Genomic DNA, 9951 nt, shown 5'->3' with positions numbered 1-9951 from the left:
AGATAAAACGATGTCTGGCAGATGGTGTTTAGATGACACTGGAAGGGTACAATTCACTTGTAACCCAAGCTTTCTGGTAGCCTTCATGTACTCCCTCTATTGGGTTTATGTGGCAAGGTTTTGGTAGGGGGGGGCACAGTGGCATCCTCTGTGAGCAGAGCCCAGCACCTGTCCCATGTCAGATCAGAGCCAGCTCCAGCCAGCTCCAAAGGGGCCCGCTGGTGGCCAGAGCTGAGACAGCGAGGCTGCACCTCTGAGAGAGCAGAGTTAAGAAAGGGAGGAAAACAAACAAACAAACAAAACAAACGAAATAATAATAATAATAATAATAATAATAATAATAATAATAATAATAATAATAATAATAATAATAAAAAACAAACTGCTGCACAACAGCAGCTGGGAGCAGCAGCTGGGAGAGAGGAGTGGGAAAATGTAGAGAAAAAAACCCTGCAGCTCCCAAGGTCAGTGCAGCAGGAGGGCAAGAGGTGCTCCAGGCATGCAGCAGCAGCTCCTTTGCGGCCTGTGGAGAGACTCCTGGTGGAGCAGGTGGATGTGGCCTGGAGGAGGCTGCAGCCCATGGAGAGCCCCCGCAGGAGCAGGCCCTGGGCCGGAGCTGCAGCCCGTGGAGAGGAGCCCACGCTGAGCAGGGGGGCTGGGGGGAGCTGCCACCCACCCGTGGGGGACCCGTGCTGGAGCAGTTTGCTCTTGATGGATGGACCCTGTGGTACGGAGCCATGTGGGAGCAATTCTTGAAGAGCTGCTGCCTGTGGGCATCCCCTGCAGGGGGGGAGAAGAGGGTGGATAGGGAGGAGGTGTTTGCTTTTGTTGTTGTTATTTATTTCAGTTTGCTTTTATTTTCTCACTTTTCTAGTCGACTACTGATAGGCAAAAAATTATACTAATCTCCCTACGCTGAGTCTGCTCTGCCTTGTTTGCCTGTGACAATAACTGGGGAGTGATCTCCCTGTCTGTGTGTCTCAGCCCTTGAGCTCTTCCTATTCTATTCCCCCCCCCCCTTTCCTTTGAGCAGGGGGAGTGAGAGCACGGTTGTGGTAGGGTTCAGCTGCCCAGCTGGGTAAAACCACCACACTCCCATGCACATGCTAAAGAATGAAGAAGTGTATACTAAAGTCTGTGCCTTAGAATTGTCATTCAAATTGATTGATTTTTGGCTAGTACTGAGGACAGCCAGTTACCATCATTGTAAGGAAAACAGTGTGTTTAAGTCTATGCTGCATGAAACAACTGAGGTTGCAGTCTTCAAGGTTCAGGGATGCTTTCTGCCTCTGTTCATGTGTAAACCTGATACAAGGCAATTTGATATTTCTCAGAGTTTACCTGTTTTTCATGTCCATCCAGTCTTAGGCATTTTTTTAAACCTAAAACATAGTTTTCATCATGTTTTGCTACACACATAACTCAACACTGCTCTTTTCACTACCAATATCAAATCATTTACAAGCCAAAAGACAGACCCTGACCCCCGTCACTATGCTGCCTTCATGAACTCAGTATCATGGCAGTGATCATTTTTACTTTTAATATTACCTTTAGCTGAAAACATGCTCTGGTCCACGGGGACAAGAAGAAAACTTACAGTTCAGTAGCTTGAGCATAAATTTTAAATACATATATTTATCTGTATAAACATGTATCTGCATTCTTCATCTAGAAGATGATAGTTCTTAACTGGGTAGTTGGGGGCATTTAAAATAGTTTCAGACACCTGCATGCCTTCTTGCTTCATTGCAGTGGAATATTAAGGGAAGACTTCTATTATGCCAACATGGCTTGAAAGCAAGGAGCAGGTCAGGAGGAGGTAGGATTTGTGAAAAATACAATTGTCTTATTTTCTCGCCACAGTTACACTTGGCAAATACAAAGACTAAGGTGAGTGGCGGTGCATTACAGCCCCCTACATTTTTTTGCAGAACATGGGTGACATGCAAGCAGCAGTCTTTTCCTCCAGCAGGCAGCAGGAGGGATGGCAGCCTTTCCATGCACTGTGGTGCTGCTGTGCTTCCATATCTTGTTCCAAAAGTGCCCAGAGGGGTGATGAGGAACAGAGAGCACAGATTGTTCCCTTAGGGAATCAAGAATACACAATGCCCACACACAGTTTTTGCATCTTGCTTTCACAGCGGCACCCTGAGACCACTGCCCCCTTGCTGCTGAACAGCATTTGCTGGGCATAGTGCAGGAAATGAGGAAGAAATGGTTCAGGCTCAAAAAGAGTGATAATACAGAGTAATGCATGCAGGGAAAGAGCACCAAGCTCTGATGCCAAAATGAAGGGAAGGAAGTAGCCAATACAGATACACTGAAGACATGGGATGTAAAATGATTGTCCCTGTTGTTTCCAACACCCCCTTGTCACCCGCAAAGAGGAAGAGGAAGAGGAAGAGGAAGAGAGAAAAAAATGACACCTGGGCATGCAACAAGAGAAACAGGTCTGTGGTGTGTTGGTTATTGAAACCTGCTCAAAACATGCTCAGAAGAGGCATCTCCACCTACAGATGGAAGGGAAAATAATGGGGGAGAAATGGCTGACGAGCTTGTCAGCATTACTAACTTTTTGGACCTCTGCAAGGTTGAGTGAGGTCCTGCTGAAAACACGAAGAGGTTACCAAAGGCAAAACCACCTCATCAGTGTTCTCTGCTGGCTTTCCTAGGCAAATGGAAAAACACTGAATGCTGCAGGCCACCAGTTCATGGCCACGTGAATGGCCCCAGGATGGTAAAACTGCCTTCACTGCCCACAGCACACATGAGCCCTGGTGTGTTTTTTGCCCATGGGCTCCAATGGGGCCCAGCCCTCCCCAGGGCCATGCCTCTGACCGGATGGGAGTGGCAGCCAGACAGATGGGCATTCACAGCCAGACAGATTGACATTTGGGGCCGGGTCTGCCAATATGCAGGTATCAGCCATTCAGGCTGTTAGCACAGATTAGTTAGCCTCATAAACAGCGTTTGGCCGTAAGACAAAAATGTCCTGTAGCAAAGCCCCAGGATTTAGCAAAACTGGACCAGAAGGAAGCATTTGTATTAAATCAGCAGCTGCAAAGCATCAGCGTTTCTTCTTCCCAGCCACACTGGCAAAATACTTGTCTCGATTTCTTTTCATGTCATCACATTAATTCCTTCTCATATTTTTCCATAACACACCCTAAACAATGTGTTGGCAAAAGAATGGCTATAATGTGCGGTGGGGAACATGCCTGCGCCGTTACCTCCTCGTCTGAAGCGCTACGGGTGCCTGGCAGAGGGGGCAAGTGCCTGCGTCCCTTGCAGGGCAGATGCTGGCCCCAGGGACCTATCCCATGGAGCCCTTCCAGAAAGCTGGGCTGGGAGCAGAGGTGAGGCTAAATAGAAAATGGTAAGAAAGAAATTGTGTGACTTCATCACGGCAGAAGTTCTTGTTTGATACTGAATAAAAACAGAGCTGCCTAGTTTTCTCTGCTCAGTTGAACAAGAAGGTCAAAAGTCACCCTAAAGTGCTCAAGTTTCTGTTTCTAGCTTGGCCACAGGCTTCCAGGAGAAAGCACGTGAGGAGCACTGCTCTGATCAAAGGCAAAATATTCTTTAAGCAGAAAGTTGGGTCAGCGCTCAGGTCTCCAAGGCAGTGGGAAAGCTTTAACACAACCAAGGCATGGAAGCCCAGCGCAGCTCTTCCCTTCTCCCCTTCTATTCCAACACTTCTGACAAGACGTAAACGGAGCAGAAGCCTGCTGGCTTGGGCTTCAGTCCCTGATTTCTGCTTGAGCCAAATACCTGCAGCATGGCACTCAGGGATTAAACAGTCACACAAGAAATTGCTGTTCCTATTGTACTGAAAATTTTAACTTTTTGGCTAGTCCAAAGGTGAACAGGTCACTCTGTGAACTTTATCATTGTGCTCTTTTCTTCACATGCAAAATAGTCTCATGATTTTGTTGTCATGGGGAATTCTTTGCTATGACGATCTGCTTACCTAGCGTGAGAAGAGCCAGTGTGTAACAACTTAACTGAGTGAGTCAGATTGATACACAAATCTAACCCGTATGTGAAATGAAAAAGCAGTAAGAGTGATGGGTGTATTTACAGCTTCAGGAAATGTCTACATGCTTTTGCTTTGAGTGAGCATCAGAGCAAACATGTGGTATGTAAATGTCTTTGGTTGCACAACCTCCTGTGCAGCACTGCTAAAATCCCATCCATTTGTTCGTCCAGAGCAGCTGAGCCTCAAAATCAAGCTAGTGCTCTAAAAGCTGAGATCTGTGGGCAATCCAGCCTGCAAAGAGAATACCAGAGCCTGCTTAGGCTTCTCAGGTTGCATTCCCCAGACAAAACATGCTGGGTCAAAACAGAAAGCACATTCGCCACAACCCTAGCTCCCAGCCAGAATGTTTTCTACATGCTGATGCAAACAGTCTTGAGGCCAATGTCCTTGTGCTCTCATGCTTTCCGGCACAGATTTCATTCTGAGCATTCATTTCCTCTAAAAAATTCCAATTCCTCCCCTGGCAGCAGGGGGCTTAGCCTGAAGCTCTCTCTGCAAAGCTGCATGCCTGCCTTCCCCAGACGCCCAGCCAACGGCAGGGCTGAGCACTCTGCAGGCACCGGGCCAGCATGGGGGCACCTCCATGGCTGCACAAATTGCAAAAATTGTATTTTTTTCCCCCTCAAAATCCACCTTCTACTACCTTATCGGTAAATTTTGAGAAAATCCACACCCAAGCACACGTGTTTGTACTTGCATTTGAGAAGAATCTCCTCCAAACATACATATGCTTGATGGAAAAAAATATCACAGGGATAAAAGAGATCAAGCAGAGTTAGGAGACAGATAGGGAAACGGAAGACTAGATCTTTAGGCTAAGGAAAAAAAAAAAAAAAAAGTGTTCTTAGTTTCCCATCACTTGTCAGAAGTGGAAGGGTTTTTGTGTGTTTTTTTGTTTGTTTGTTTTGTTTTTTTTTCTCCATTTTTTATTGTCCTTTGATGTAATTCTTAATATACTAGGTAAGACTGCAGACTTTAATACACTGTCTAAGAATATTAAGACTACAGACTATTTTTAATATACTGGGTAAGACTCTAAAGCTGAGCTGAAATAGTTTTCAATTTCCGAGTTTCTGATCGTATCACAATGAATTTCTCTACTTGAAATTAAACTAAAATTAGGTGAGGTTTTAGTTTGAGACTAGTGAAATTATAATTATGAACTTACCAATGAGCTTCTGGAGAGGCTGAGACATTTCAAATGCTTGAAAGAGTTAGAACAAGGTTTTGTTCTGATAGATTTGGTTTTAGCAGAGGTAAACATTTGTTTACCCCCCCCATATGCATGTTAGACCTAAAGCTTTTGACTCCTCTACTATTTTATTTGGAGATCTACTGGTCATAGCTAACTCCTAGCCTTACTTGCCAAAGAGCAATGGGGAGTATTTACGCATCTCTCATCACAGTGATGACCTTGCATTTCTGAAGAACCTGCAGATGACAGACTGTGCTGAGTTTTCAGCAAAAGGAAGCAACAAGCCAAAAGCTATTTGACCCAAACAGGTTTGAGGAACTTTTACCTGCTTTTTAAGAACTCTGAGATTAAAGATAGTAAAAACCCAGCATTCAAGCCCAAATACAACAGCAGGGATTGAAATGGATTGACGCATGATCAGCACACATTGGGCTGCTCAAAGAAGTTGCATTTGTAACATTTAAACTAGAAAGAAAGACTAACAAGGAAAGCCCTGAATTCCCTGCATAAGAGCTGCTCCACCAGGTTCCACATACACCACAAAGATGTTCCACAACCCTTCACCAAAAAAAAAGTGAAAATATCATGTAAATGATGAAAATAAACTGAAAACAGTAGGTGCCAAATATATTTTTTTTATTGTTTGATAACACTGTAATATTATAAACTGTGTAAAGTATGATAAAACTTCTATAAAACAGAGAAGGTGCATCTTACAAAATACAAACCTTACATCATTACCAAAAAGGGGAAAATATAAAGAAAATATTTCAATAGCAGTACCAGTTTCTTCCTGTATTCCAAAATTTACTGAAAAATGTTTAAGTTATGCAGCACTAAGATAAGTTATTTTTATTTTCTCTCTTGATTTCAAACATGCATTACATCAAACAGAAATAAAACCTATTAATCAATACAGAAAATTTAATTAATTACCTAGCATTGCATGTAGATTTAAGGAGGGATGATGCAGCATCTATTATACATTACAATTACTTCCCTTCCTCTGGGCTTACAGATTTTAGCAATTAAAAATAGCTCAATTATTCACAATAAGATGAACAGTCACTGAATTAGCAATAAACTTGGATAAAGGAGCAGTTATAGTAAAGTTATGTTGTCGCAAAATTATCAAACAAGATCAGATATGCTTTGGGTAGTCTTTACACAAAATGATACCCTTGTGACAATTATCTCTGTGCCTGCCAGAATCCTGAAAGCCCTATCATAAAGGTAAGGGAGTTAAATATGAACCCCAGTAATGTCAACTGAAATACAGAGAGCAAAATTTCATTTACAGTTCTTGCAAAGAAACACCCATACCATCTGACTGCGCTACTGTGAACAATCCCACCTACACCTTCTGTTTTCACCACAATGCAATTCCTAGAGAAAGGAGTGCTGTTCTCAACCTGCTTCTGGCCAAGCAGCACACAGGGCCACCTTCTCACCTCTACAAGTACCTTCACATGTCCATTAACTCTCCCAGACAGTTAAACTCACCTTCAACCAAACTGCTCAGCCCCTGCCACCTTCTCCAAACCCCACAAGAAAGCAGGTAGCAAAAAATTGCTGGGACTACCGGGTGCACCCACTGAGAGTTAATCCCATAGGGGTTTTTGGTTGTTTGGTTGTTGCTGTTCTAAGTGAAACCCATCAGACCAAGCGTCCTAAACTTTGCAGCTCTCAGATCTGGTATGCAGGCAGTGCTGATGTGTGTCACCTGGTGGCCCTGTCAGTTCCTTTTGTTTGTTTCACACTTGCTGATGACATTATTCCAAAGGAGGCTGGAAGTGTTTGGAGGTGTGACTACCCTTTCCTATGCATTTGCACAGTTACCTAATATGAAGATTTTAATCATGTTTTCAGATGGTACTAAAATAATCTATGTTTATTTGCAGTCTTTTGCTATTCAAAGTACTAAAAATAGACTTTAAATATAGCCCTTAACAGATGAACTACTTCACATTCTTACACGGGAACAATTTATTTATCCACTGTAAATATTGCCACTGTCCCTTTGCAGAAATGTATTGCTTTTAATCATAATCAAATGCAAAATCATGTTTAATTTACCTGGAAACATTTGGGGCAGAAATATGTGAACTTAACCACTTAACACACAGGTGCTACTAGCTAAAACTCAAGCAATGTAATTTCGTGGAACAAAAGAGAAACAGAAAATGCAAGAGGCTGGATTTTTTGCTGAGTGGATGTATATATTCTTAAACAACGGTACAGTGGACTTCAATTTTTGTGAAAATATGTGTGATTCTGAGATTCAATACCAGATCCTTCTTAGTATCAACAACAACAGCTTTCCTCACATTAACAACCAGCTGAGGATCCTACTGATCATATCAAAGATGTACAGAGCCCATTTCTTTGACAGCCATTTGTTACAAAGTGTTGTTTAAGAGCCACCACTCACAGAAGAAAATTAAAAGGTGAAACACAAGCTTGATGATGGAGTTTTGGTTGGGCCAACATAGCCAACAGTTACTGGCAAGCAAAACACCTTCCAGTCTAAGAAATCAATAGTGTAGCAAGCAAGCAACAGTGCTCGTAAGCAGACAAGCAACTTAATATACAAGGTAGCTGCTACTGACTAGCAGTAATAGTCAGCTTTTATCAATTTTTCAAACTAAATTTGAAGACAATCTTCTCATTCATGTAAAGCAGAGAGGAATCTGGGCCTGAGGCCAGGTATATACCTATATCATCTCTGCTATTAAAGATTTATTCTATTGTGTTTCATTCTGTGTTACATTTCAAGATATGCCCAGTTTACATCAATTAAATATAAGACAATTGTCCCACTAAAAGAAACCAGTGTTTACAATTTTGTAAGAAAAAAGAAGAAAAAAAAAAAGACACTGAAGTCAGTGACTTTATAGCCAAAATAATCTAATTACACAGTTTTTAAACTAAGGATATCAATATACTGAAATGTTTTCAATGTTTTTTAAAAAAAAGAAATACAAAATAATATTGAAGATTCACAAGAAAAGGTTTTCAGGACCTTTGCACAGCCCTTTTCAAGAGTAGTGATGCTCTTAAATGTCTTTACAACTCCAGTTATAAAGATAGAATCAGCTTCTTGAAGGAATAGGACCTGTGACACATCTTCTACGTATGATTGTTGTTAAGATTGTTCTTATTAAAGAATCTCCTTGCTTCGACACTGCTAAGTGACACAGAACAGCGAGACGGATTCTCCTTTCTGTATTCAATGCTTTCCATCATAGCCTGCTTGATCACCTGGAAAACAATTTAAAATGTGTCACTCTGGGAAAGTTAACTAAGTTTTAATAATATATTAACTGAAAGAAAAGACCCCTTCAGATCTTAACACCTGTTGCTCCTAATTTCATCTCCACTCCATCCTCTGAACAAAGTGATTGCTGAGTATCACTATGAATTCTATTTGTTTTATTGTATAAAACAGTTATTTAGATGTAGTTAATAGGTATGACAGGGTATCTATCACCAACATCAAACAAGTCACACAGGAACATACTAAATGAACCATCTCAAATGAGTCCCTGCACAACACTGAAGGGTAAATCAAAACAACGCAAAAATACATACTTAAAGGGCATATGAAATCATGACTATATTGAAACATTAAATCCCCACTTTCACTTCCTTGGTCCCAAAGCAACACGATTTGCTCACTACATTGAAAAAAAAAAAAAACATAAATCCTTTCTTTATCTGGGATGATGATTTACACCTGTGAATATGGAAAGCCACTCTGCAGATACTGTGAGAAAAGGGTTACCAATCACAGCCCTGTGTTACTACTAGTATCAGTTAGAAAGTATAATTAAATACCATAGAGTTAGCTGAGAAGAAAATTTCCACAGATCTTCACAAAATAAGTTCTTTTTTTTTTTTTTTTTTTTTTTTTTAACTTAGAAAATCATCATCATACATAAAGGCCTGAGTATAAAAACCTGACCATAAAATCCTACATCCTCTGCAGTCACATTTGCTCAGTTACCTTGCAGGGCTTTTGATGCGAAAATGACAAAAACAACACAGAAATGGCAGTAGAACAGAGCAGGAATGGGAGTGGATCCTAACAAGCACAGGGTCAACCATTATGGAAAGCACACAGACCATACTCCAATAGTTCTATTTGGAAGACAGTCAACCATATTAAGTCAATCTTCTTGGTCCTGAAAATATCTATAATTTTTATCTTCTGGAAAATACCCCCTGGCCCTTTCCAGCAGCCTCACATATTATTGACAGAGGATCATATATAGTTATGCTTACTACAAAACTGATATTTAGGTACTAAATGGAGGTCAAGTGAAAGACCAAATTCTCTTCACCCAATTGTTACTGAGCACCTCATCCAACTTTCTTCCGGTAAGTCCAGTCACTGGGTTACTTCCAGTAACTGGATTCTCTACTTCCTTTCCCAGGCCAGAAGGATGCAAGTTGTCTATAGAATCATAGAATCATTAAGGCTGGAAAAGACCTTCAGGATCATCTGGTCCAACCATCACACAGTTTGTCTGCGCACCCATAATCAGCATGCTTATACACAAGTTCATAAAGAACCTACCTTGAGTTTACTCCATCTCTCATTAAAATAAAGCAGATTTTTTCCACTGACTATAATGGGCTTTGATCTAGCTCAATTTTCAAAATAACAACGGGCACAACTAAATGCAGGAAGCACTTTATATGCCAAAATAAT

At 41.3% G+C, this 9951-nt stretch overlaps 1 protein-coding gene across 6 annotated transcripts in view; it reads right to left on the bottom strand.

Moving 5' to 3' along the window:
* Window positions 1-5856: 5856 nt before the first annotated feature.
* The window catches only part of PLA2G4A (phospholipase A2 group IVA), a 118526-nt gene continuing 114431 nt past the window's right edge, over window positions 5857-9951 (bottom strand). For all 6 annotated transcript variants that reach the window (XM_068690664.1, XM_068690663.1, XM_068690661.1 and 3 more), the window contains one exon: window positions 5857-8498. In XM_068690664.1, the coding sequence (XP_068546765.1) occupies window positions 8367-8498 (132 nt within the window). In that variant the 3' untranslated portion in view covers window positions 5857-8366. The remainder of the gene's footprint in view (window positions 8499-9951) is intronic.

Source organism: Anas acuta, chromosome 8 (assembly GCF_963932015.1).
Source record: "Anas acuta chromosome 8, bAnaAcu1.1, whole genome shotgun sequence".
NCBI classification, from domain to species: Eukaryota; Metazoa; Chordata; class Aves; order Anseriformes; family Anatidae; genus Anas; species Anas acuta.
This window is presented reverse-complemented; position numbering and strand designations above follow the sequence as displayed.